General features: G+C 38.9%; 3 protein-coding genes, 2 non-coding genes and 2 pseudogenes across 5 annotated transcripts; 5 read left to right on the top strand and 2 right to left on the bottom strand.

The window, feature by feature from the left end:
- Nucleotides 1-133: 133 nt before the first annotated feature.
- LOC148919848 (putative multidrug resistance protein pseudogene) lies at nt 134-1,317 on the top strand (annotated as a pseudogene).
- Nucleotides 1,318-4,342: 3,025 nt separating this feature from the next.
- On the top strand, nt 4,343-7,431 carry LOC148919847 (putative multidrug resistance protein pseudogene; annotated as a pseudogene).
- Nucleotides 7,432-9,763: 2,332 nt separating this feature from the next.
- On the top strand, nt 9,764-11,446 carry LOC103321872 (Transducin/WD40 repeat-like superfamily protein). The gene has a single exon (XM_008223722.3). It carries the CDS (start codon nt 9,943-9,945, stop codon nt 11,251-11,253), a length of 1,311 nt encoding a protein of 436 aa, XP_008221944.2. The 5' UTR covers nt 9,764-9,942; the 3' UTR covers nt 11,254-11,446.
- Nucleotides 11,447-14,169: 2,723 nt separating this feature from the next.
- Nucleotides 14,170-14,241, top strand: TRNAT-UGU (transfer RNA threonine (anticodon UGU)). Its single transcript has one exon. It is a non-coding gene; the product is annotated as a tRNA-Thr (tRNA).
- Nucleotides 14,242-15,207: 966 nt separating this feature from the next.
- Nucleotides 15,208-15,345, top strand: LOC148919846 (small nucleolar RNA snoR137). Its single transcript, XR_016124852.1, has one exon. It is a non-coding gene; the product is annotated as a small nucleolar RNA snoR137 (small nucleolar RNA).
- Nucleotides 15,346-15,559: 214 nt separating this feature from the next.
- Nucleotides 15,560-18,666, bottom strand: LOC103321928 (protein SIEVE ELEMENT OCCLUSION A-like). The gene is given in 8 exon segments (XM_089046338.1): nt 15,560-16,418; nt 16,512-16,538; nt 16,540-17,004; nt 17,096-17,235; nt 17,326-17,426; nt 17,508-17,959; nt 18,045-18,173; nt 18,345-18,666. Coding segments are annotated over 8 exon segments (2,232 nt in total). The 5' UTR covers nt 18,609-18,666; the 3' UTR covers nt 15,560-15,764.
- Nucleotides 18,667-21,592: 2,926 nt separating this feature from the next.
- LOC103321871 (protein SIEVE ELEMENT OCCLUSION B-like) lies at nt 21,593-25,334 on the bottom strand. The gene is made up of 7 exons (XM_008223721.3): nt 24,656-25,334; nt 24,407-24,529; nt 23,804-24,255; nt 23,594-23,694; nt 23,364-23,503; nt 22,597-23,088; nt 21,593-22,450 (listed from the first exon to the last, which is right to left on the bottom strand). Exons 1-7 carry the CDS (start codon nt 25,235-25,237, stop codon nt 21,797-21,799), a joined length of 2,544 nt encoding a protein of 847 aa, XP_008221943.2. The 5' UTR covers nt 25,238-25,334; the 3' UTR covers nt 21,593-21,796.
- Between the last annotated feature and the right edge of the window lie 1,559 nt (nt 25,335-26,893).

The following is a 26,893-nucleotide window of genomic DNA, read 5'->3' as shown; positions in this document are numbered from 1 at the left end:
AAGGAGTGTTCTAATGAAGAGTATGTCTATAAAAGCACAGAAAGCACAGGCTGAGGGCAGCCAACTAGCTAGTGAAGCTGCTTTCAACCACAGAACTATCACTGCATTTTCCTCTCAGAATAGGATATTAAATCTGTTTGGAGATGCAATGAGAGGGCCTAGGAAGGAGAACATCAAACAGTCATGGATTTCAGGTTTTGGTCTGTTCAGCTCCCAATTCTTGACAACAGCTGCAATAGCCTTGACTTATTGGTATGGGGGGAGGCTAATGAATCAAAATTTAGTAACGGCAAAACACCTGTTTCAAGTTTTCTTCGTCTTAATGAGCACTGGTAAAAACATTGCAGATGCAGGAAGTATGACTTCTGATCTAGCAAGAGGGGGGAGAGCCATCAAATCAATATTCTCCATCCTAGACAGAGAAAGTGAAATTTCATCAGAAGAGCTTGAAGGGATAAAAAAGACCTTCAAGGGTCACATAGAACTAAAGAATGTTGTATTTGCTTACCCAGTCAGGCCTGACCAGATGATCTTCAAGGGCCTGAATCTCAAGATAGAAGCTGGAAAAACAATGGCACTAGTGGGACAGAGTGGTTCTGGAAAATCCACTGTCATTGGCTTGATTGAAAGATTTTATGACCCACTAAATGGATCAGTATCCATAGATGGATGTGACATCAAGCTCTATAATTTGAGAAAGTTGAGGTCACAAATAGCTTTAGTAAGCCAGGAGCCTACTCTTTTTGGAGGAACCATCAGTGAAAACATAGTCTATGGTAAAGAAAATGCAACAGTAGCTGAAGTAAGAAAGGCAGCAAAGCTTGCCAATGCTCATGAATTTATAAGGTACGGCTACATTTTTCTCCACATTAACATCTAAATTGTTGATCCTAATGAAAATGATTTTTTTTTAAAAAATGTTGCAGCTCTATGGAAGAGGGATATGAGACTTACTGTGGAGAAAGAGGAGTTCAACTATCAGGAGGGCAGAAGCAGAGGATAGCACTTGCACGAGCGATACTAAAGAACCCAACAATCCTTCTGCTGGATGAAGCAACCAGTGCACTTGATAGTGTGTCAGAGAATTTAGTCCAGGAAGCACTGGAGAAGATGATGGTTGGCAGAACATGTGTTGTTGTAGCTCACAGGTTGTCAACTATACAAAAAGCAGACTCCATTGCTGTGATAGTGAATGGGAAAGTAGCAGAAAAAGGATCACACCATGAGCTACTTGCTATCGGACGTGGCGGTGCCTACCATTCTCTGATAAAACTGCAAAGCAATCAGTCTCCACACCATTTGTCCATGCAGGTGTAAGTTGAGGACGGTCCATGTAATTCCTGTGGTGGAAGTTTTTGGTAAAGCAGTAGAAATTACCCCAAAAAAAATAAAACAAAAAAGAAAAAGGCAGATATATGGAGCTGCATGAACGCGTAGAATCCCATGGCTTTCAAGTTCAACATGAAGACCGGGAAACTTCCATAATTATTAAACAAAGTTTTCCTGAATTGATGAAACACAATAAGGTTGATGATGTTGTCATGTTTTTTCTCTGCAAATTCTCGCAATCAACATTTTGTCTTGACTACTAACAAATTGTTTTCTGCAATCAATTTTTCCAGTCAAACTACTGGTTCAATATTTCACCAAAAATAATTGTTTCAATGCTCATTTGCTTTTCCTCGGATCTATAGGCACATAATTTATCAAGTAAAAATGCATAGCTCCTTAAATATAAACCAAAAACATAAGGCACATAAACGGGGCATATGTTAACTTTAAAACGTAAAATGACAAAGTATCTATGATAATTAATTGATAAACGCGAATTCTTAGTTAGATGCAGAGATGGGAATAAGTGACAATTTCTTTTGTGAAAATGTATACTGAAATCAGTAAAGGTACAAGATATTTTGCTATGATAGTGGATTAAGCATCATTTGAACCATAAAATTTGGGCAACTTGACAAAACTTCCGCTAGACCAAAGCATCCTGCGCCAACCAAAAAAAAAACCAAACCAGAAACTAAAGCAAACCAACTTCAAAAACCCCAGAAAAGAAGGGGACAAACTACAAAAGCCATCAAACAGGAGGAAGCTAGCCAGAATTAGGAGATATAAGACGCCATTCATGAGTCACAGGAATTCTTTGTTTTTCTTCTATATTTCCCAATGTTGCAAGGAGGCAAGAGGCAAAGCCGAAAAAACAAGAAACACAGAAGCTGGACTTGTGAAGACATTTCTACACCAGTCTCATGTAATCAACAAAATGCCAATTTATTCTGAAACGAGTATTAACTATAAGCAAAGACTTGCCCACTACCTATTGGTGTAGTGATACTTCTCTTCTCAATGTTAGAAGAGGTCCCAAGTTCCAATCCGCCCTTCCTAAATTATCAAAAGAAAAACTGTAAGCAAAGATTTTAGTCCAAAACTGAATGATTACTGTGAAACCCCATATTTTTAAACATGTATATTAATATTTTGTAAAATTAATTATTTATAATTATTAGTTTTCAAAACTATATATATATATATATATATATATATTAGTTAGTTGTATGGCAAGCTACATGAATCTAGCTATAGCCTATCAAATCTTATTGTATGGATTTAACTATAGCAATTCATTTAATATTTATTCTATACACACAAAAGCTTTTAGAAAGGTGTTGTTGCTTACTAAGCTTTCTCTTAAAAGTGACGTGTTGCATTATGGAGTCTTCAAAAAACAATTGAAGCATGAGGTGGTATGTTTTGGCATAAGGTGTAAGAATGATAGATATTCTTATATAAATAAACGTAATTGGCAAGTGCTCACTAAGCACTCTCCAGAGCCAGCACCTAAGGATTAATTGGGGTGCCAGTTTACTTTCAAGCCACCCATGTAGTCTATAAATCCCTAGGATGTAGTCTAGAAATCCCTAGGCTAGTTATGTGGCACAATGTTAAGCTTCATCTATATATTTTTGCTGACTCTAGCTTACTATAAATAGCCTTACCTAATAGTTCTTGAATCATAGGTTCTTCATAGTTGTGTTAGTTTCCTAAAATTTGTATTAAAAAAAAGAGTGAAAACTAAGTGTGGTAAGATTTTGGAAAAGCTCAACTGGGAGTTGTACAATAGCTTTGGATTTGAGGTAGGGTTTTTCTTGGGGAGGCTTTGCATAAATTGATTTAATTAAATATTGTGAACACTATATTATGCTTGGTAATATTATTTGATTATTATTACTATATTATGCTTGGTAATATTATTTGATTGTTATCCTTGATATTGGATGTTTACGTGTTGTCAATTATCATCATAATTTGATTAATATTGACATGTTCATATGTTGTTGGTGGTAGCTGGAATTCTTGGGTTGATAAAGAAATTATGGAAAAGAGGATAATGGAAAGAATCTTTTGTGTAGTTGAGTCTAACCATTGTAGGGACCAAGTCCAGGCGAGCCCGTGTGCACAGTAGATTAGGAAATCGGCGGTATAATTGTCGATTGGGTGATTTGGAGATCAATGGTGTAGACAAGATGACTTGTAAAAGGGGAATTATGGGATAACTGAGATGGGTGTTAGTTTATATAATGGGGCATTCGGAATCACAGTGGTAAAATGCATGGTATGGGACATGCAGATTTGCTTGCCCTATTATATAAATTAATGGGTTGGGTAGAATTGAAGTTCATTCATGTACATTGCATAAATTGTACATTATCAATCTCACTAATCACATAAGACATAGGACCCCTACTGGCATGTAATGCTCACCCCTTATTGAATCTATTGCAGGCTTTGAATTTGAAGTTTAGTTTTTGCCGAGGAAACAAGAACGGGTTGTGGATAGTTTTGAATGTTTTGTTGAAAGTTTGTTACTTTCTTGTTATTTTGCTTGTAAAATTACAATGTAAATTACTTCAACTTAATTAGAAGTTTATGTTCAATCTTCATGTTTCTTGATATTTAAATTTTTAGTTTTAGTTTTTCTTTTACCTCACACTTCCAAAAAATAAAATAAAAAAAAAAAAATTGGGGTGTGACAATTACTTTTAAAAATATGACATTATATGCGGACTCACCAATTCATTTGAGGACAAAAATATATATATAAGGTGCAGTGGAACTTAATCAACAAGAAAAAAATATGTAGACTACAATAGAAAACTAGAGTCTGACATGGATTACAATCTCCAACTATAAATATATTTCATATCAGAAGTTAAAATGTCAGAAAATACAAGAAGGTAAGCCTAATGTTATCTCATCTCATAACAATAAAGCCTAATGTTAATTGCATGGTGGCATGAAATTTCATAAGATGGAGACTTAAGGTTTTGCTCTTTGTAAGTGACACTGTCCTGCATGCAGCAGCTTGTAAGATGGCGAAGAAAGGTAGAATTTTCAGGTATGCAGATGGTGTGGACAAGTTATTATTGGTTTTGGGGACTCTGGGTAGCATTGGAGATGGGTTGATGACACCGTTGATGATGCTGCTCCTCAGCCGTGTGATCAACGAATACGGAGGTGGTACTTTCTTCAATGACATTGTGGACAAGGTATGCAAAATCATGGAACTAATTGTCATGGCTTTCAAACTGTCCTGAGGTATTGAATTTTGGTTAGTCTTACCAGTTCACATGGCTAAGAAAGTGCAACACATTTTCTTCACAGTACTCACTCAGGCTGCTCTTTGTTGCAATTGGAGTTGGAATATCTGCTTTCATTGGTATTATGTCAACTTTGAGCCTTATTGGTTTTTGTGGCCAAGTCTTTACCCCTGAAAACATGTATTTCAACCACACTCATTTGATTGTATCATTTTGAATGTTGTGTGATTAATGTTATTGACCTGTCAACATTCAGGATTTGCAGAAGGAATTTGTCGGACCAGAACTGCTGAGAGACAGGCATCTCGCATGAGAATGGAATACTTCAAATCAGTCCTCAGACAAGAAGTTGTCTTCTTTGACAAACAAGCTAATTTTTCCATGATCTTCAGTCATTTCTACTATCTCTTCTGATGCCCATTTAATCCATGACACAATAACCGAGAAGGTTTTCAATTGTTTATGGGCCTTGCTCTTCTTCTTCTTCTTCACTCTCTAATCTTGAATTGATCAACCTGTATTTCCTCTGTTTTTGTAGATACCGAATTGCCTGGCTCACCTCTCATAATTTATCATCTGCTTTTCATTTGGATTTGTACTTTCTTGGCGACTGGCAGTGGTTTCTCTTCCATTCTCGCTCATGTTTATCATTCCAGGATTTGTATTTCGGATGGTACTCAAGGACTTGGGAGCTAAGATAAATGGTGCCTATGGGGTCGTTGGAGGTATTGCAGAACAAGCACTGTTTGTTCATATGCTGGGGAGCATCAAACACTAAATAGGTTCAACATGGTCTTGAAAAAAGTACACAACTCGGCATAAAGCAAGGTTTCTCAAAGGGATTACTGATAGGGAGCATGGGAATGATTTATGCTGCTTGGGCTTTTCAGGCTTGGGTTGGTTGCAAACTTGTTACTGTTGAAGGAGAAAAAGGTGGCCATGTTTTTATTTCTGGAATCTATGTAATTATGGGAGGATTGTAAGTTTCCTAAACTCAACAAAAAGAAAGAAAAAACAAATAAATTTTCTAAGTTTAAAACTCTTGTAAGAATCAACGCACATCTTCAATCTTGTATTTTCAGGTCCATAATGAATGTGCTTCCAAATCTCTCTTTCATCACTGAGGCGCTGCTACCTGGATATTTGAGATGATTGACCGCATTCCTGTTATTGACTCAAAGGATGAAAAGGGAAAAGTTTTACCATATGTGAAAGGAGATATCGAATTTAGAGATGTTGATTTCTGCTACTCAATCTTAAAGTCCAAGCTGGTAAGATGGTGGGTCTAGTTGGAGGCAGTGGTTCTGGCAAGTCAACAATCATTCTTTGCTTGAAAGATTTTATGATCCAGTGAATGGAGACATTCCCTTGATGGACACAAGTTAAAGAACTTTCAACTGCAATGGTTGAGATCCCAGAGGGACTGGTCAATCAAGAGCCAATTCTCTTTGCAACATCCATAAAAGAGAATATCTTATTCGGAAAGGAAGGAGCTCCAATGGAACACCTAATAAGTGTATCTAAGGCTGCAAAAGCACGACTTAATTGTTAAACTACCTCAAGGATATGACACTTAAGTATGCCACAATGTTCTACTCATTCCAAGTTTCCATCAAAAGTAGTACTATTTATAGCTATATATGACTAGAGATATTTTACCTTTCACTTCAGGTTGGGCAATTTGGAGTACAATTGTCTGAAGGACAAAAGCAAAGGATTTCCATAGCAATAATCAGAAACCCGGAAATTCTTTTGCTTGATGAAGCCACAAGTGCTTTGGATGCTCAATCTGAAAAAATGGTACAAGAAGCCTTAAACCAAGCATCAGAAGGAAGAACAACTATTGTCATAGCTCACCGCCTCACCACTATTTGCGAGGCTGATTTGATAGTGGTTCTTCAATCAGGGAGAGTGATTGAAATAAGATCTCACGATGAGTTGGTCCCTGAGAACAATGGAGAAGGTGGAGCATACAGCAAAAAACCATGCACAATGGTTGCCCTGACATTCCCTATACTGTACAAGACATTATAGACCACAAAATGAAGCATCAACAGACTCCACAGACACCAAAAAGTGTGAGATCAAGCCTGCAAAACAGCCCAGAGTATGCGGTCATTCCGGTATTTTCCCCCAGTATTCCAAACTCATTCGAAATGCAGCAGTATGATGACTCTGACTCAAAAAGTTACCGGACGGTTCTTATCCTTCCTCCTCCCCTTGGGGTTTATTGCAAATGAATGCACCAGAGTGGAAACAAGAAATACTAGGGTGTCTGGGAGTAGATTTGAACAAATGCGAACATATGAAGGTATTTTTGGGTTCTTGTTAACTTCATTGGGTGATGAGGAATTGAAAAATTGTTGTGTGAAGCTTGAAACTACTTTAAGAAATGGTGAGTCTTTTGATGTTGTTGCAAGTGATTTGTTTTCAAAATTACAGGTGCTGCAATTGCTTTTACTAGCATAAGTAAACACAACACTTGAAATTGTAGAGTTTGTAAAAGATATGGACTATTTTCCAAATATTTTGGTTGCCTATAGAATACTATTGATTGTACCTGTGACTGTAGCATATGTAGAAAGAAGTTTTCTAAATTAAAATTATAGAAATCTTACTTCAAGTCTACCATGTCACAAGAAAGGCTAAATAGGATAGCAATTTTATCCATTAAAAAGGATAAGTTAAAAAAGCTTGAATTTGAAAGCATCTTTGAGGATTTTGCTTTTAAAATGCAAGAAGAAAATCATTTAAATATTACCTTTTTTAGTTGTGATTTTGTTGTTTTTCACCTTATCTTGCATGTGGTGATGTTGATGTTTTGCTGGTTGATAAGGATGCAAAGGGATTTTAAGTGGGCTGCTATTGTTTGCTTTGGCTATTGAGGATGCAAAGGCATTTTTGTTTTGCTAGTTGTTGAGCATGCAAAGGGATTTCAAGTAGTTTGTTGATGTTTGCTTTGGCTATTGAGGATGGAAATACATTTTTGTTTTGTTGGTTGTTGAGGATGTAAAGAGATTTCAAGTAGGTTGATGTTGTTTGTTTTGGCTATTGAGGATGTAAATACATTTTTGTTTTATTGGTTGCTGAGGAAGCAAAGGGATTTCAAGTAGATTAATGTTGTTTTGCTTCGGCTATTGAGCATGCAGAGAAATTTTTGTTTTGTTGGTTGAAAAAGAACTTATTGAATTGTTGCAAGTATTTATCTTGTTTATACAATGTAGCGTTTTATTATGAATTTTTATATATTAAAATTTGAAATGATATAATTTATTTATCTTGAATGTTAAAATTTTAGTTAATTTAGATAGATTAGATCTTGATTGAAAAATGAAAGTGAATTAAATTTAAATATATAGGAGCATGAAAGTGAAAAATTCAGGACCGGCACTGTGCAATAGTTAAATCAAATATCACAAATATGGGGGGAGAATTTGATCAGTTAATAACTTAATATCTTTGTTTACAATTCATCCCACAATAATCCAACCGACCAAACCCCACTAGTACTCGGAGGAATTGGAGTGGAGACGGCGGCTAACAGTCCTGTCTTGTCCTGTCTCGCGAGGATGTGAGATGGAAAGTCTTGCTCGGGAATGCCCGTCACATGATTTGACATAAAGCTCTAATGCCACTTTTTAACTCCACAGCTCTTTCTTAAAATGTAATAAATATATAAAGAAAAACTATTAATTAGAATGATTTGATTAACCTGCTGCCACTAATTGTTCCACTCCAAGGGGACAATTCAAGTTTAATCAGTTAATTAGATGCTAAAAAGGAACTAATTAAGCAGATATTCGTTGATCTTATTAGTTTGGCATGAGCTTTATTTGTAATTTTGCGGTCAAAGCTATAGTTGAAGACAATAAAAGGAATCTACTTTGCTATAAATCGATCCATATACACTGCCCATGGTCAAACCAAAAATATTTTGACTATTTATAATCTGTTACCAAACATAAGATAAGAAAGCTGGTTTGCTAAAACATTGCCAAGAAACTCATCTCCTACTCCTCCTGGGGTTTATCTCTCTCGCATATGATGTCAACGAAGTCTAATCAATGAAAAAAAGCTTTTAGTTGCAAACAAGAGGTCTTAGATTTCAAACCTCTATAACGTTATTTGTGTATTTATATGAGAAATTTCCTTCCACTCTAATTTTGACTATGACTTGTACTTTAAAAAAAAAAAAAAACTATATGATGGATTGTGAAACAAGATGGCAGGAGAATATTCACAAAACATTTTTTTTTTATCATTTTAAATTTTGGGGTACTAATATTTACTAAACTTTCAGCAAAACAAGAAGATGCATCCACTTGGTTTTGAGCATATAGAGAAGGGATCTTGGCGCTCCAATTCTTGCTAAAATTGACTCATATTTTGCAAGTGGGGTATTAATAATTATGGACTATATTCTAAGCAATGAGTCAGCAGATGACAAAACATGATTAAGAAAGAAACTAATTTATAATTTGAATTATCCATACTTAGTACTCCGACCGTATATAGTGACTTTGTATTTTCTTGTATAGTGACTTTCGTTCAACCCAAAGTTTCAAACATTGATGAAACCTACTGCATATTATTATAAACTTTATTCGGTCTCAGTTGAAGTAGATGTAAATGTCCTCTACATTAAGGCTCTTGAAGCATCTATAAGGTTGTTCATATTAATGTCGTAATAAATCATTTAAATTGCATATCAATTTACTTCTTTCTACTCTAGATATTGCTCGACTCTTTACCTGTAAGGAGTCATTTTTTTCTTATAGGCAGATTACAGGAGAAATAACGCGAGAACAAGACTGTAATTTATGTACAAGAAGAATGGCTCCTCAAGTATTTTCCTCTAATTTTACGTCATTAGCATGATCATGGTGACAGCTCACGCACACACTTGGATAACCGAAGCCAACTTGGGCGAAGCAGACCCAGTTTTGACCAGCAATATCTCGCTTTACGGCTTTAGCATATTCCTTCTCCTTCTTTCAAAGCCCCCAAAGATGACAATGGGCAAAGCCAGCCTCTTCCTTGTTGTCCCCAGTCGTATTTCGTATAATTCGGTCTGTAAAGCTAAGCAAGATGGACCCCACTTCCTCACCCCCTTTAGAACTACCAAACTAGCCCTACCGGCAAACTCCTCCTTTGTGAACCTTTGAGCTTCGTACCAATTTTCTATTTTCCCATTCTCCACCTCCACGTGGCACCATCACCCTCCAAAGTCCAAAATTTTATTTCTATATAAAAACCACACACAAGGCTCCACTCAGCTTTTATATCGGCCGAGTCAGTGTCACAGTCTCTCTACCTCCAAAGCCGGCAACGGATCATCATGAGGGTCCAATCATGGCTAGCCATCTGCTCCACAACTCACGACTCAATCATTCCCTTCTCTAAAACCGAGCCATCGCCGTCGTCTCGGCCGAAACTCGGAGGTTCTGATACCAGCAGCTCCTCCGATTTTCCCAGTACCAGTACTAGCGACACCTCCAGTAGCAGCCTCCAAAGCAATCTCTCCCTCCAGACGCTACCATCTCTCCCCTCCCTCCAGAAGCTTTCCCCTCTCGACGCCCTCGACCTCTCCGTCTCCCACCTCTGCTTCACCACTCTCACACCCCGACAGCCCTCTCTCCCGATCACCTGCCTCGCGGTGCACCGCGACCTTCTGTACGCCGCATCGGGCCACGAGATCAACATCTACGATCGAACTGCCTGCACGCATCTTGAGTCATTCAGCGCCCGCGATGCCGGTTCAGTTAAGGCCGTTAGTTTTTCTGACGGCAAGGTGCTCACTTCGCACCAAGATTCTAAAATTAGAGCCTGGCAGTTGACGACGGCGACTAAACGGCACAAGCTTTTAACCGTCCTCCCAACCTTCACCGACCGCCTGCGCCGCTTCGTCCTCCCCAAGAACTATGTCACCATCCGCCGCCACAAGAAACGGCTCTGGATCGAACACGCTGATGCCGTTACCGGCATCGCCGTTAATAATGGCTTGATTTACTCCGTTTCCTGGGACAAGAGCTTGAAGATTTGGAGGGAGACCGATCTCCGCTGCGTTGAGTCCGTTAAGGCGCACGAGGACGCCGTGAACGCCGTGGCGGTCTCGAACGACGGGACGGTTTACACCGGGTCGGCGGATCGGCGGATCCGGGTGTGGGCGAAACCATTTGGAGAAAAGCGCCACGTGCTGGTGGCGACTTTGGAGAAGCACAAGTCAGCGGTGAATGCTCTGGCCCTAAACGACGACGGATCGGTGCTGTTTTCTGGGGCTTGTGACCGTTCAATCTTGGTGTGGGAGAGAGAGGACAGTGCGAACCACATGGCGGTGACGGGGGCGTTGAGAGGGCACGGAAAAGCTATACTGTGTTTAATCAACGTCGGGGACATGTTGTTGAGTGGGTCCGCTGATCGGACGGTGAGGATGTGGCAGCGTGGGGGAGACGGGAGTTTTAGCTGTTTGGCGGTTTTGGAGGGGCACGTGAGGCCGGTGAAGTCGTTGGTGGCGGTTGCGGACGGTGGTTCAAACGGTGTCGTTTCAGTTTACAGCGGAAGCTTAGACGGAGAGGTGAAGGTGTGGCATGTGTCGATTTCGAATGGGAACAGTGAGAATATTAATCCAGTGTGTGAGTTGAAAATGTAAGAAAATAATTACGTACAGCAAGTACCATAGAATCTACTGCGGCAGTAGCCCCGCCGCAGCCGACGATCATTATCTGATATTTTTTTCTGGATGTGATTTGCTAGATTTTATATTTTATTTTTGTGAAGATGTGATTTGTTAGATATGTAGATACCATAATCATTGGTTTGTTTAATACAGACTTGTTTTGGTACGTTGAGTGAAGATTTAGAAATGTGAAATATTATATATCTAATGAAGAAGATGTCATCACTTTATCTGATCGACTGAAAGAAGCATATTATATTCAGTATTTAACGGGAAGAAGAAGAGAGAGCAAGTCCTCAGCCGATGAAGACAAAAAACAACTTTGCGAATTCCATGTGTTTTGCTGCATAACACCCTCCCAAGAACGCGATTAATTATACAACAACCGTCCTCTTTTCAATCTTTGATATGATACCCGAGATTACCGCCCCGCCAGTTTGTAATTATTCTGGATTGATATATGCGTCCATAAGAAAAACAGATTAACAAGCATATGGCGTTCATTTCTATCCCAATCCACGCATGGCATATCTAGCTAGCTCCATGCATTGTGCCTTAATTTGTTTCCACGCATTTAATTAAAAATGAACTTAGTACACTTGCACGTCATTACTAATTAATTAGGGAATATATACAGAAAGTAGATGCGGGGAAGGCAAGTTGTTCAAGGTGCTCGGGTCACTCCCATTGCACTCAAGTTCGAGTCTCTTTTTTTTATATATATTAAAATAATTTTTTAGACTAGTGTTTGTATAAATAAAAGAATAAATTAAGTAAAATAATTTTGTTTCAGCCTTTGATGCTTAGGTAGTGGTTGGTTGAGCGGTTCATCAATCTCGGTTTCTTAAATACAATGGTACTGGACAAATTCCCAAGTATATCATTTTCTCCTTTGTCCTATCGAATAATGAAACTTAGTAAATGCGAGCTGTCTCCTCATTGTGTCTGAAAAGAAGGGCGATTTAAACAGCACCAATTTGAAGTAATTAATTTAGATTGAAACTTAAGTTAAGAAATAATTACTAGAGGACAATCCTCCATGTTAAATCATTATCGACGACTAATGTGGACTGATTCAAAATCCTTGTAATTAATAACGCAATGCATTTTGGATTGGATTATGCATAGACTATTATCAATTATGGGATTTTGAGTCTCTGCATTTAGTTATCATGCATTTCATAAAATTTGGTCCACTCTACTCCAATAATCTAATGGTTTCATATTATACCACATCATATTAATCTAATAGTCCGGATTTTATGAAATGCACCAAAATGCATGATAGATTAATGGAGTGGACCAACTTATTAATCCTCACTATCAAATTGCCAACTTGCGCCCCCCCACAAAACCTCATCCACTTTCCCTTTTTCATTACTGTTTCAATAAAAATCAAGCAGATGGTTCTTGTAGACAATGACATTAGAAAAAAAAAAAGAAAAAGAAAAAAAGAAAAGAAAAAAGAAAGCCAAAAACACGCTGGTAAGGCTCTCCACTATAGAATATGGATAATCAAGAAATACTTTTTATTGTTTGAAATTCTTATCCATAAGAGTAGCCATGAGGTCCCAACAGTATACAAAGAGCAGCCTTAGTATTCTTTTTTGTCCTGGTTTTTTGTTTTTTGAACCTTGCATGCAAGGAAAGGAAACAGGTCACGGTCTCTTTCAATCAAGCTCTCTCATATGTGTTTTCGACAATTAAAAAAAAAAGGCTCTCTCATATGTGAAAACTATCAGCTGTCTGTCTGCAACAATCCGCCTTGGTATTATTTAATATGGGGGACATAAAATTATAGCAACAAAGAAGAAAAACACATAAACAAAGACATGAGAAGAAAACCCAAACGTGAGCTTGGGTTTCATTCAAAAGACGTCTCTCTGCTCACTGTTTTCTGCGCTTTTGATTCAGTTTCAGAGTTGACCAATATAATTGTTGAAGGGTCAAATTCACTTATATGATCTGGTCTTCAATTTTTATAGTCAAATTAATGTACTGCAGACGGCACTAGCTTGTTTGACTATGTTAATATATAGGTCATATATCTGAGCCTATTAGAGGACGCCATGTGGCCAAGTGAGGTTGGGGCATTCATGTACCGACCCGACCAGGTTGACCACTCCAGGTTCACTGTAAAGCACTAGTATACTAACCCAACCAAATTTCTGTTAGACCAAGTCACTTCACGCACTTAATACCAGCATGAGGGCTGAAAGAGAGTGCTTAATGCGTTTCACATCCAAGTCAGGTGTCGTCTTACTACTTGGTCCCTGATAATCAGCATAGTAACTAGTGCCCATAACCATTCTCTGATCACAACATTGGAAATGGTTGAAGATCTCTCATTTTGCTAGATTTAAGGAGAGATGGTCTCCCCTTCTCCCTTTATAAATACTCTTCACCTACATTGAGACAAAGGTAGTACCCATTCTCACCCAGAAACTCTGTATCCATTTCCCTACTTCAAACCAGCCTCTAACTTAGCCATTGAAGGGGGTTTGACTGGTATCACACCAGTTTCCATTTTTCTGATAGTCTAGCTACTTGAAGTGTGTAAGTTATCCTAGAAGACCGATTCAACCCAACAACCCAGGATACATTTTGGTCCTGACCCGAGTTAGGCCCCAGTCCAACAGGAGAACCATTCTCCCTATCAACAGACTAGATAGAGAACTACTGTCATTAATAATAATGATTCATGCAAAGAGAGAGAGTGAGTCTCAGTGAGAAGTTCCTAATTAATTTTAGTGTTACAGTGTTTGAATAAAACGGGCAATATGCTAAATGACCTAGCTTCAGCTTCAAGTCACCCACCAGCTAGTTAATTAGGTTTTAAGAAACAAATTAAAATTAAAATATGTCAAAGTTCGCATACAGGATCAACAAGCCCCTATAGCTCAGTGGTAGAGCGTCAGTCTTGTAAACTGAAGGTCTGTAGTTCGATCCTGCATGGGGGCATCTTTTATTTTTTATTTTTGACATTTTACACGTTACTTGCGCTGCCGGGCTTAACTTTACCTTAAAAAAGACCTCTGGCTGGCCTTACCAAAATGAATCCATACCCATAAAAGGTTATGGGCTATGAATCATCTATGCATATCCAATAAGACAAATTTTAAAACTGACCAATTTAACTTCTCTCATTTACTTTTAATCTTTCAATCAATTCCATCCAAGGGATTTTTTTTGTTTGTTTTTTTTTCTTTTGACTGAGCGATATTTAACGATGTATAATCTGTGTGGAGGAAAATCAAACTCGATTGCAAAAGATCGGACGCATTACCTTAATTGGCCTAATCCAGATATATTCCAAAGGTTTATTTGTATCGATAATTTTAAATGACGGACGCAGTGATCAAATTTTGGGTATGTTTGAAAGTTCTCAAAACTTGTCGACAACTCTGTTCCTTCTGCTACTAATATAAATTTAAAATTTGGGTTCATCTCTACAAAACTAAGCCCAATATAATCATCCCTGTAATTTAGTTGGGCCCATTGCAACATTACACAACTACAGAAGAAGCCCAGACACACACGAGCACCCAATGCCAGAATGGCATTCTCGATATATTATTAACATAGAGGGGTACGTTTATGCGTCCAATCCGCCAAGCGCTTCTATAAATCCCGCCCTACCAATCCCCAACCCTAACGCCGCTCCTCCTCAATGTAAACATTTCGGCTTAGATTATTTTCAGTAGAACTAGAACAAATTTAGGGCTTTTTTTTCTTCTTCTCTTTCGAGTCGCTTTCGATAGGCGTTACGTTCATCGGCTGGTTTTCAAATCCAGAGGGACGTGTCAACGGAAGCGTAGATTCAAATTCGATCCCAACCCAATTTATCAAAAACAGCCTACGCATTGTAGTGTCGTTAATGGTTTTGGGCCGATTCGGGTCGTGACATTTTCGTCTGTAAATAAATTCGTTGCTTCTTATGGTGAACGCCCTGTGAATTTCGATTGGTTGGGGATGTTCAAGTTTCCGAAGCATAGATTAAAAATCACACCAGTATTAAACAGCACCGTGCATTTTGCACTGCGCTACCTGTCTCCTGGTACAGTTTTTAATTCTCGTGGATTAAAATTAAATAATAATTTATGGGTGAGCAGTGATGATGAACAAACCCTTGGCTGTAGTTATGATCTGGTCTTAGACAACCAGAAGCTGATTAGTAAGGGATATGTCTGAGCTCACTTGTCATTTCTTGTTTTCTTATCTCTGCTTGCAATAGTTCTTCATCAGATCTCCAAGGGATTTGAATAAATTAACTTGCAAATGAAAGTGGTAATCAAATTTTATTGATACTTATAATAATAGTATGGAACATTAACAAAGTAATGAATCACACACCATGCCCCTGAAGCACCATAGAGGCTATGCTAGGGACCTTTTACAAGCTGTAATTATTATCAAAATAGTAGCAAAGCAGAAGAAGCAGCAGCAGCTGCAGCTGATGGGGTAGGGTTTGGGCGTGATTTCACTCAATCGGTGCAGCAGCGGAACATGGAAAACCTTTCCATGAGACGGCCGCATTCAGCGCAGGCCACCGTCTCAGGCATGATTCCGGTTGCAGGCAAAATAAGATTAGTGCAGTGATGGGGAGCTTGTTTGAACACTCCTTCTAGGTGTTCATTCAGCGCCGGGATGAACCCTGCGTTGGCTGCCCTGATCTTCCAGTCGGTAAACTCCTTCAGGCTTTTCAACATGTGGTCTCCATTGGCCTTAGCCATGTCTGCTGAGGGAATGCCGATCACAGCCCACCCACGGTCGCTCGATCCGAAGCTCAGCATTGATATGATCCCCTGCATTATAGGATCATTTTTCAAATTGTCTGTCTTGAAATGGGTTGTTGATTGCTCGCTCAGAAGTTGTCCTTTGGATTGCCACATGCTCTCGAGACGAACCCAGAAGTACCAAATGGTGGTGTTCCACTCAAGAGCGTGGCTTAGATTCTCAGCTTGGATGATGCTCAGGATCTGCTTCGCCACTTTCTCCTTAGGCTTGCTCCTCCCCACGTAAAGCAATTCCAATGGAATCCCTGCTTCAAGAGCCACACTTTTTGCAGCCCTTGTGAAGTTCCTGATCCACTCTATGTCCTCTCCACCGTACAAGCAAACGTACTTCCTCTCTGTGATCTGAAACAGATACCAAATTTTTTTTTGTAATGTTAGCTGACCAAATTACAAGTAACAGTTTTAGATATGCATATGATTGATGAGTATTTGTACCCAAGTAAATATATTAGGATGTAAGTTGATCTGCCAAAAGCTCAATCCTCCAGTTCTCTTCGTCCCAGAGCAATCTCTCTTTGGTGCTTGTGAAAGGGTAGGCTAGGCTTCCCCAAATACACATCATGTGAATAGCATTCTGGTGCACTATTTTGCCTTGAGGGTCCATGACAACTAGCAGAGGCTTCTTCACAAAGTTCCATTTCCTCTGGTCCCTGATGTACCGGACCACAATAGGAGACACCACCGAAGGGTGGAACACACTGTACCATTCCATATTATTTCTGAGGTTCTCAAATTGCTGGTACTTGGCTGCAGTCCACTCATCCGTGATTGGAACCCACACAATCTCGAACTGGCTCTCTGGCCTTCCCAGGTTCTGCCGTTTTTCCATGTACATGTTTTGGACAATCATGTACTCGTTCCCTTGGACAACGTCTAGGTCACTGATGAACAGAATCACTACCTTCCTCTTGAGCACATCAATGTCAACCTGTTTCAATTTTTTAAAATGAATTGGGGTACAGACATTGCAAACTTGGTGGCTTCTAAATGAGAAGAGAAAGATAGATTTTAAAGCAAACCCTCTTCTTGTTGAGGCCGTCATAGAGAGCAGGCTGGTCATCCTTGTAAAACAAAACCCTTAGAGGCTTGCTGTTGTCAATGTGTGGTGATTCTAGAATGCGTGCAATTGCATTGAAAGCATCCTCGTCTTTGATCTTCTCTGCATCACATACCATTGATATCTAGTTAGCCACAAACACATATACAGGACAAGCCATGTACTCTGTTTTGTTTTTAGGGTAAAACTCACGGATGATTTGGTTTAGTTTGTTGAGATTCTCCTGGAGGTGGTTGAATATGTTTTCGAGCTTATGCGCCAAAGATGATAGTTCCCATGCCTCTGTTACGTATCTGATACACCATGTGGTCAGTTGAGAAGGTACAAACAGTTTCATTCTGGACAAGATTGTAGCAGATTATAAAACAACTTACTCTGGGTCGGAGCCTGTGATCCCCAAAAGTTGGGATGCAGCAACTACGATACTCCGAATTGTCCAGTAAACAGCAGTGGGGATATGAGCGGTGGAAGCTGCGGATTTGATTTCGGGGGTCAAGTGGGGATCATTCTGAAGCTCTTGTAATTGAATAATGCTCCTTGTCACTTTGAGCACGGCCTTAACCAGATTGTTGTAGCCGTCAAATTTAGGCTTCAAGATTGTCCCAGCACGTTCCAATATCTCTTGCAATTGCTTAAGCTGTCCAACAGCTTTGGCCAGTGGGTTGGAGGTGTAGAGCTGAGCCACAAGCCAAAATTCACCATCTTTCACAGCAAAAGCTCCCAAGGCAAGCACCACCTTTTCATCCCAATCATAGTTTTGCACAATGTTTAGTATATCCATGGTTGTCTTGTTTGCATCTTCCCCAGCCAGCGACTTGCATAATATCTGTCTCCCAATACATCAATCAACAAAATTTATATGCACATGGGTTATGTTATGCTGTGAAACTATCAATCTGAATCTCACTTACCTCGCAAGAAATTGCATTAAACACGTGGTTTGGAACATCGAAGCTTTCACTAAGGGTGCTGAGGCTAGCATGGAGGGTCTTCTCATGTTCCAAAGCATCCGCGTGTGTAGCTGCCGGTACCAGTGTTCCCTAATTATAATACACAAACGAGGTCAACACAATACAAGAGATGAACAACATGTAAATAAACTGAATTGTCATCCAGCTAAGCTGCATATTCTTCGTACATATAATTAATCAACAGAGGTTGAAGAGCAATCAAGTGAAATGACACAAAATTACAATTAGGCATGGACGTACCGGCAGCACAATGGCGCCATGGGTGTCAGGTTTCATTACACGAGACAGAATGGCCTCAATGGTTTGGAGAATGTTCTTGACTGCAAGAGAAGACACCTCGTAGGGACGGTCATGAGACTTATCAGTGAGCAGAATTTGGTTCACCAAAGCATTGTCATCTGATGTTGACGAAAACTGACGACGGCCATCTCTGGGAGCCGGAGCACGAGCACGGTTGTCTCCTCTGCTTACTGCAGTGAACTTACTCTGAGGTACAAGGGCCATTTGCAAAGGGAAGGCTCTAAGCTTCTCTGAGAGGGAAAATTGGTAGAAGAGGAGAAATGGTTTGGGTTTAGGTGTAGCCAGCTAGTCCTTATATAGTTGATGCATGTTAACAGATAAAAAGCTGCTACCTTGCTTGCGTTGGGGTTTAAATCATAAAGTGGGTTGCTAGCCTATATCAGTGGAGAGAATATATAGATACTGATCTTCGGATAAGGGGCTCCGGCTCTTGTCGCCATTCAAAATATTTTTTCACCTTTACGAAACTCGAGTCCAGATATTCTTACTCCAGGAATATTTTTTGTTTGCTGCAGCCAGTCGTGAGACACATGTTTTGTTCACAGTTACGGTTTACATTGAAGAGTTTGCCTCAAGCTACATCATTGAATGGTTTTTTTTCTTTCTGTTTTTCCTTTTACTATGCATGCTGTCCTCCTAGGATTCTTGAACGTTGTTGTTTTGTTCCTTCTTTATTTAGATAGTTGGGCCTCATTTTGGACCTTCTTCTACTTCTGAGCTGAAACGAGATCTTGAATATCCACTCTCTTTGTTTAGACCCTCAATTTGGGCCTCATTCGGCATTTCCCGTTTTGGTCAGATTTTTCTCATGGTAAGGCTCCATATAGTTTTCTGCTGAGAATTTTTCTTGCAAAAGTTTGTGTATCGGATTTAGCCAAATAATTCCCCCTAAAGAAATAGGGTCAAGAATTACATATTACAATATCATTGATGAAAATATTTTTGCTCATCATTTTAACTTAAGGTGTATTGTTATTATACTTAACATGTGTCCATAGGTAACTTTTTACTTTGTATATACACATTGGGTTAAAGTGGTGAGCAAAAATGCTCGATCACTAAACTCGTTAAATTAAACTAATTTAATTTTGAAATGGCAATGATTAAGCTGGAAACTTGTCCGCTATAATCAGCCAAAACCGAATTGAAAGATACAATTCATCAAAGGATAATTAGTTGAGAACTTTTAAGACGGAATGAACAATTCCTAATATCAAACTGTGAGAGTAAGTCCCGAAAAAAAAAAAAAAAAAAAACCTAAAGTAATGAACTAAAATTGACATTTGGCAACAGTCTCTCTCTGCTGTTGTGCGTAATGGTATAAGCCTGCGTGTTCCTTTTGTTTCGATATGTGTTGAGACTCCTTTTTTCTTATGCATTTATCAAATTTTCTTTTTCTTGATAGTCAATTTTTTATATTATGAATCATTGACCAAAATTTTACTCCATTCATTTACTTCAGTTTATTCAGGTTCTATTAAAATCATGAGCCGGATAATTTGAAGTACTTATAAGTAGGAGTGGGTATGGTCTGGATTGGATCGATTTCACCTTCAAATCGCGACCGAACTAATTATAATATAACAGTTTGATTCGGTTTGATTTTGACAAAAAATTATGAAGAAAATCAAACCAGCCAAACCAATATATTTAAAATGGTTTGGTTTGGCCAGTTTGTGCCCAAGCCCAATTATCTTTCCTTTTGCATTTTTCAACATTATTAACCCAATTACAACTAGAAAAATATCACAACTTTACATACTTTTTTAATTTGATAGCGTATCAAACCATCCTAAAACTCAACATGCCATAAAACTTCAAATTTCAATAACTAATATAGCTACAATTTTAAATATCAACAACTATAAAGGTCCATCTAACTTCAAATTCAACATTCACATATATATATATATATATATATATATATATATATATATATTTATGATCCTCAAATAAGCTTATAACTAATATAGCTAATACAATACTCATTAAGATCATCAAAAAACATATCATTTGACCACCAATTGAGTTAGAAATTTTAGTACTTTTTGATGTTCATTGATTTTGTCAATTAGATGTAATTTCGATTTATCTAATTTTGTAAATGATCTATGAATGAAGACCTAAAAAATATATGGTTTGGATCATTGGAAAAATTGTAGAGTATCCCTCAAATAAAATTATTTGAGGATCCTCATATATATATATATATATAATTATAGGACTACAAGTGTAAAAGAAAATATAAATACATAAATATATAAATAGAGGGTCTAATTATTATCTAATTAGAGGACTGCACGTGAAAAATAAAATATAAATAAATAAATATATAAGTAGACGGTCCGGTCCAGTTTAAGTCGGTTTAAAAAATTTAAAATCAAACCAAACCAACCAATATACGGTTTAATTCAAATTTTGAACCGCTTAAATTTTTCTTAGTCAAAACCAAACTAAACCGATAATTACAGTTTGAATCAGCCAGTTTAATTAGTTCGGCTGGATTGATGCCCTACTTATAAGTTGTAAAGTGAAACTTTTTATAATTTTTGAACATAAAACAAGAATAGATGAGCCAGTGGAGTGTCTCATTTTAATCTAGAATCAGACATTTTGTAGGTTCTGCGGTTTGTTTGTCAATGTCATTGGCTTCTTTGCAAGGCAAATAGGACAGCAAATTAAAGAATCAAGATAATATCTCTGTTAATTCTCTAAATTAAACAAATTGTTCATTCCTTTTTGAGATATTCATATACCCATTCTTAGTACTAAAACTATTATTAAATTCTACACCATTTAATTTTTATAAACATGCCAAAAAAAACCCAAAAAATGACAGCTGTATTGAATTTAATTTTGATTATTAAATTACTTTGATGCCCTATTGAGTGTTTTGGGCTTTTTTATAAGGTTTTGGGGTTGGGTTTATTTTAAGAAATCAATGTCAGTTTTGTAATTTAAAAGAAGTTAAAAACCTTTTTATTATGTTGTAAATGGGCTTTGGGTGTGTTTCTAAAGTCCATTTCATATATAGTTTTTTTTTATAATTTGGGCTCCTATATTGGGTATAATAGTGAATCTCCCTTCTTTTTTCTCCCCTTCCTCTACTTCTCCGTATATATTGATCTTGACATGCAATGTGACCATGAAAAGTAATAACATATATAGAGAAGTAAAATGAAAGCAAATTAAGAAGGAATACTTGAAATTTATTGATTTCAATAAGATGGCATCATAAGAAAACACACACTAGGCGGCACCTAGCTAAAGCACCACCTTAATTTAGATGTCACGTTTATTATCATAAGTAGTAGAAACTCCATAATGGAACTCCTCAATATATCATAAAAATCACTCTGGTGGTCTGGTGTAATGCAACAAGCTCATGTAGATCAGTCAGTGCAGCAGCGGAACATGGTGAACCTCTCCATGAGCCGGCCACATTCAGCGCAGGCCACGGTCTCAGGCATTAGCCCGGTAGCGGGCAGTATGAGATTGGTGCAGTGATGTGGTGCTTGTTTATACACCCCATCCAAGTACTCATTCAATGCAGGCACAAAGCCTATCTCATTCACCCTTCTATTCCACAAGTTAAACTCATTCAAGCTTTTGAACATGTGCTCCCCATTGGCCTTGGACATGCCAGCTGAGCCTGTCCCAATGACAGCCCATCCACGGTCACTCGAGCCGAAGCTGAGCATTGATATGATCCCCTGCATCACCGCGTCGCTTTTCAAGCTGTCGGTAAGACGACCTGATCTCAGAGCCTCTGTCTGAAGCTGTTGTCCCCTAGACTGCCACATGCTCTCCAGACGTACCCAAAAGAACCAGATGAGGTTCCACTCGAGGGTGTGGCTTAGCTTCTCAAATTGAATGGCGGTCATGATGTTCTTCACCACTTTCTCCTTTGGTTTGCTCTTCCCCACATACAGCAACTCCAACTGGATCCCAGATTCCGCAGCCACTTTTTTTGCTGCCCTTGTGAAATTCCTGATCCATTCCATATCTTCCCCACCATACAAGCAAATGTACTTCCCCTCTGCAATCTGAAATTCATCATCCGAAAAATTAGTCCTCTTGACAAAAACAGTCTCACATGGACTATTTCATGGTCAGAATATATGATTTTGCTTAAACGCGTTATTCAGATTGACAGTTTGACAACGTATACATATATAACAATAGAACGTACCCAGTTAATGAGATTTTGATCGATGGAGTCAGCCAAAAGTTCAATCTTCCAGGTCTCTTCCTCCCAGAGCAATTTCTCTTTGCTGCTGGTGAAAGGGAAGGCTATGCTTCCCCAAATACACATCATGTGAACAGCGTTGGTGTGCACTATTTTGCCTTGCGGGTCCATTACCACAAGCAGAGGCTTCTTTTGAAAGTTCCATTTGTCCTTCTTCCTGATGTACCTGATCACAGTTGGAGAGACCACTGAAGGGTGGAACACTGTGTACCATTCCATGTTTCTCCTAAGCTCCTCAAAGTGCTGGTACTTGGCATCAGTCCACGTGTCCACAATTGGAACCCACACAACCTCGTACTGGCTCTCTGGCCTTGCTGGGCTTTGCCGTTTTTCCATGTACATATTTTGGACAATCATATACTCGTTTTCATTGATGACGTCAATGTCTGAAATGAACAGGATCACAGTCTTCCTCTTCAAGACATCAATATCCACCTGTTTCATGCATTCATGGGGGCATAAGGAGGTTGGTTAATTAATTGGGAGCACAACATTATTGAAACCAGGACTTAATTTGACATGAATTTTCTGCCAAATGTGACTATTAGTAACTTGAAGTCATGATCCAAACTTGTACTTCCTTCTTAAAATTTTTTTTGTCTAATTAAGGTTTAGTTGACCTGATGATATTGAAAATGATCTTGGTTGACCAATTCTAGTTGATTATATATATTGTGGGGATAGAAGAGAAGTGAGGTTTCAGAGCGAACCCTCTTCTTGTTGTAGCAATCATAGAGTGCTGGCAGATCATCCTTGTAAAACAAGACCCTCAGAGGCTTGACGTTATCAATGTGTGGTGTTTCTAAGATGTATGCAATGGCAGCCAAGGCTTCATCATCTTTCTTCCTCTCTGCATCACACCATTAAAAATATCTTCTAGTTAGGCATGAATAAACAAATAGGACAAGCTACCTCTAATATAAAAATTAATTAGACTCACTGATGATTTCATATAATCTGTCGAGGTTCTCCTGGAGGTGGCTGTGTATGTTTTCGAGCTTATGCGCCAAGGATGATAGTTCCCATGCCTCTGTCAGATACCTTATAGAAGCCAAATAAAAGTGGAACACAATGAATTTATCACTGTCTTTTGGCAAATAAAAAGAATTAATAGAAAAATATTGTCAGGCTCTGAATATGAACCACTTACTCGGGGCCCATGCCAGTGATCCCCAGTAGTTGTGATGCAGCAACCACAATACTCCGAATCGTCCAGTAAACAGCGGTGGGGATATGAGCAGTGGTGGCTGCGGATTCATGTTCGGTGGTCACGTGCGGATCACGCTGAAGGTCATGCAACTGAACAACGCACTTGGTGACTTTGATGATGGCCCTAACCAGATTGTTGTAGGAGTCAAACTTGGGCTTCAAGGTAGTCCCAGCACGTTCCAATATCTCTTGCACTTGCTTAAGCTGTCCAATCGCCTTGGCCAGTGGGTTGGTGGTGTAAAGCTGAGCCACAAGCCAAAACTCACCATCTTTCACAGCAAAAGCTCCCAAGACAAGCACCACTTTCTCATCCCAATCATGGTGTTGCACAATGTCCAATATCTCCATGGTTGTCTTGTTGGGATCTTCCCCAGACAGCCACTTGCCGAATATCTGTGATCATTTAACCCACTTATAATTTTGCAAGATCAATTAAAGGAACAAGTTAAGCATAATGCAGATTGTTTTGCACTCATACAAATTATCTACGATCACATGAACATCACATTTAATTATAAGCTTATATAGTATATGTAATATAAACCTCGCAGGAGATGGCATTAAACAGGCCGGTTGGAACATCGTAGTTGTCTTGGAGGCTACTCAGGGTAGCATGGAGGGCCTTCTCATGTTCCAAATTTAGAGCATCATGTGCACCTACAGCTCCCTAGTTCATTCATACCCCAAAAAAAAAATATCAGAAACAATTGAGCATGATTAGTAACATCGTAATTAGTAAACCCTGATGATCAAGATGAGCAAGTGACATATATATAATCAGGCATGGACGTACCGGAACCAGAAAGGCACCATGGATGTCAGGTTTCGTGACACGGGCAAGGATGACGTCAACAGTTTGAAGAATATGTTTAAGAGGAACGGACTTGACATCATAGGGACGGTCACGAGACCGATCAGTAGCCAGAATTTGGTTAGTCAATGCACTGTCATCAGAAGTTGCTGAAAATTGGCGGCGCCCATCTCTGAGCAGAGGAGGTCCTCCTCTGCGTGTTGTGGTGGGCGGCTTATAATAATTCTGAACAGCAGGTGCAAATGCCGGATTATAATTCTGAGCAGCTGGTGCAAAGGCAGGATTATAACTCTGAGCAGCTGGTGCAAGGGCCGGATCATAACTCTGAGCTACTGGTGCAAGGGCCGGATTGTAATTCTGAGCAGCTGGAGGTTCCGTGTTGTACTTCTGAGCAGCCGGTACAGGAGCCGTGCTATAGTTCTGAGCAGCGGGTTGAGGTGCTGTGTTATAGTTCTGAGCAGCTGGTAGAGGGGCGGTGTTTAAATTTTGAGCAGTTGGTACAGGGTTGTTATACATTTGAGGTGGTGCAGGGGCCCTATTAAAATTCTGAGGGGCGAGGGCCATTTTGAGGAAGGTTGAGACTGTGAGCTAGGTGTGAGGGGAGGGGGAGAAGAAGAGCAAAAGGCTTCTGTGAGTGTGTTGGTTTTGGTTCAAGCTAGGATAGCTAGGCCTTATATAGTCGATGCATATAGAGAAAAAGAAGAGGGCCAAACTAATGTGCTATAGCGTGCTTGCTGCTACCTTGCTTCCATTGGGGTTTTATCCAAAAAGTGCCAGTAGAGAGAGAGTGGAAGAAATTTATAATATTGTTTTTTGAGACAAGGGGATGGATATTTATGTGTTTGGTCGCCTTCAAAATCTTTTTTCACCTACACGAAAGGTTAGCAATCCTTATATCTATTCCTACTCTAGGAATAATTTTTAATTATGGCTGTCGAGAGAAACATATGTTGTGTTTCTTCAATGTTACTTTGAGAGTCCATCTTAGGATAACTAGCTTCTTCTTATTATTATTCTATTATTATTATTATTATTATTATTATTATTATTATTATTATTATTATTTTCTTAGAGGCTTTTCCCAACATCTAAATATCAAATATTAAATTTGAATTTTAGTTGGATATAATAGAATTTTACATTCCACTTGATGAGAAATTTTTATATGTTCCGTGTACAATCCAATACACATAAGTCATGTCGAATTATTTTCCAACTTATTGCATTGCTTTTATGACTTGTGGCTTGCTGTATTGGAAATATTTCACATGTCCTACGTCTATTGGATGGTACACCAGTCACGTGGTGTACCTAGACCACCCAAAAATTATTCCACCCGATATGTCAAATTAAAATATTAATTTATTACATATTGTTTATTGGTTTACAACTAGGCACATTAAGGTGTTGTGTGGTCCGACTGGTTAATTTGTTCTTCCTCTCTAAAAAAAATCCTAACGGCACTCTGGTCCCCTTTCTCCTTGCCAACAACCAACAGCAAGGAAGCTAAAGGGGAGGTGGCCACTGGCCCTCCTCTCCCCTCCGCCCATCTTCCTCTTCTTCTCCTCATCTCCCCTTCTTTTTCTCTCATCTTTTCCCTTCCTCTTATCCACTCTTCTCCTCCCCTTCCCCTTCTCAGATAGTCTAGATATGTTTGGATCTAGGTCCGTTTGTCTGTTTGTTTTGTTTGATTATTTTTATAGTGTTTTAGGTGGATGTGTTGTCTTTGTCTTAACAGCGGCGAAAGTAGTGACGTTGGATTATGTCTCTCCTTCAGAGAGTTGTGATACCTGGTGGTTGATGTTTTGTTTATGTTTCAACAGTCGCGGCAGCAGTGACGCTGGTGGTTGTTGTTGGAATGTGATACTCTTCTCTACTTTGCGATGTTTTAAGAACTATGCTTGGTCATAAGAGGTTTTTTTGTGTGTCCGGTTTTGAGTTGAAGTGGAGTGCTTCTCAGGGGCTATTTTACTGTTGCTTATGTGTTCTTATTGCGTGTTCTCTCCGAGTTTGTGTCTTGCAATTTGTGTCGGTGTCAAAGGACTATGATTTTGCTCATAGAAGGCTTCTTTTGACAGTTGGGATGTTCAGCGGTCCTCTCATGTGGGTCTATTGTGTTGGTCTATAGTTGCGGTTCTCTTTGGAGGTCTATATGTTAGTTTTCGTTTTTGATTTGTTCTTTTATTGTAATGGTCCAAAGTGACTTGAATTTGACTCTCT

The sequence above is a fragment of the Prunus mume genome, linkage group LG2 (genome assembly GCF_029339155.1).
Source record: "Prunus mume cultivar Tortuosa linkage group LG2, ASM2933915v1, whole genome shotgun sequence".
Classification (NCBI taxonomy): domain Eukaryota; kingdom Viridiplantae; phylum Streptophyta; class Magnoliopsida; order Rosales; family Rosaceae; genus Prunus; species Prunus mume.
This window is presented reverse-complemented; position numbering and strand designations above follow the sequence as displayed.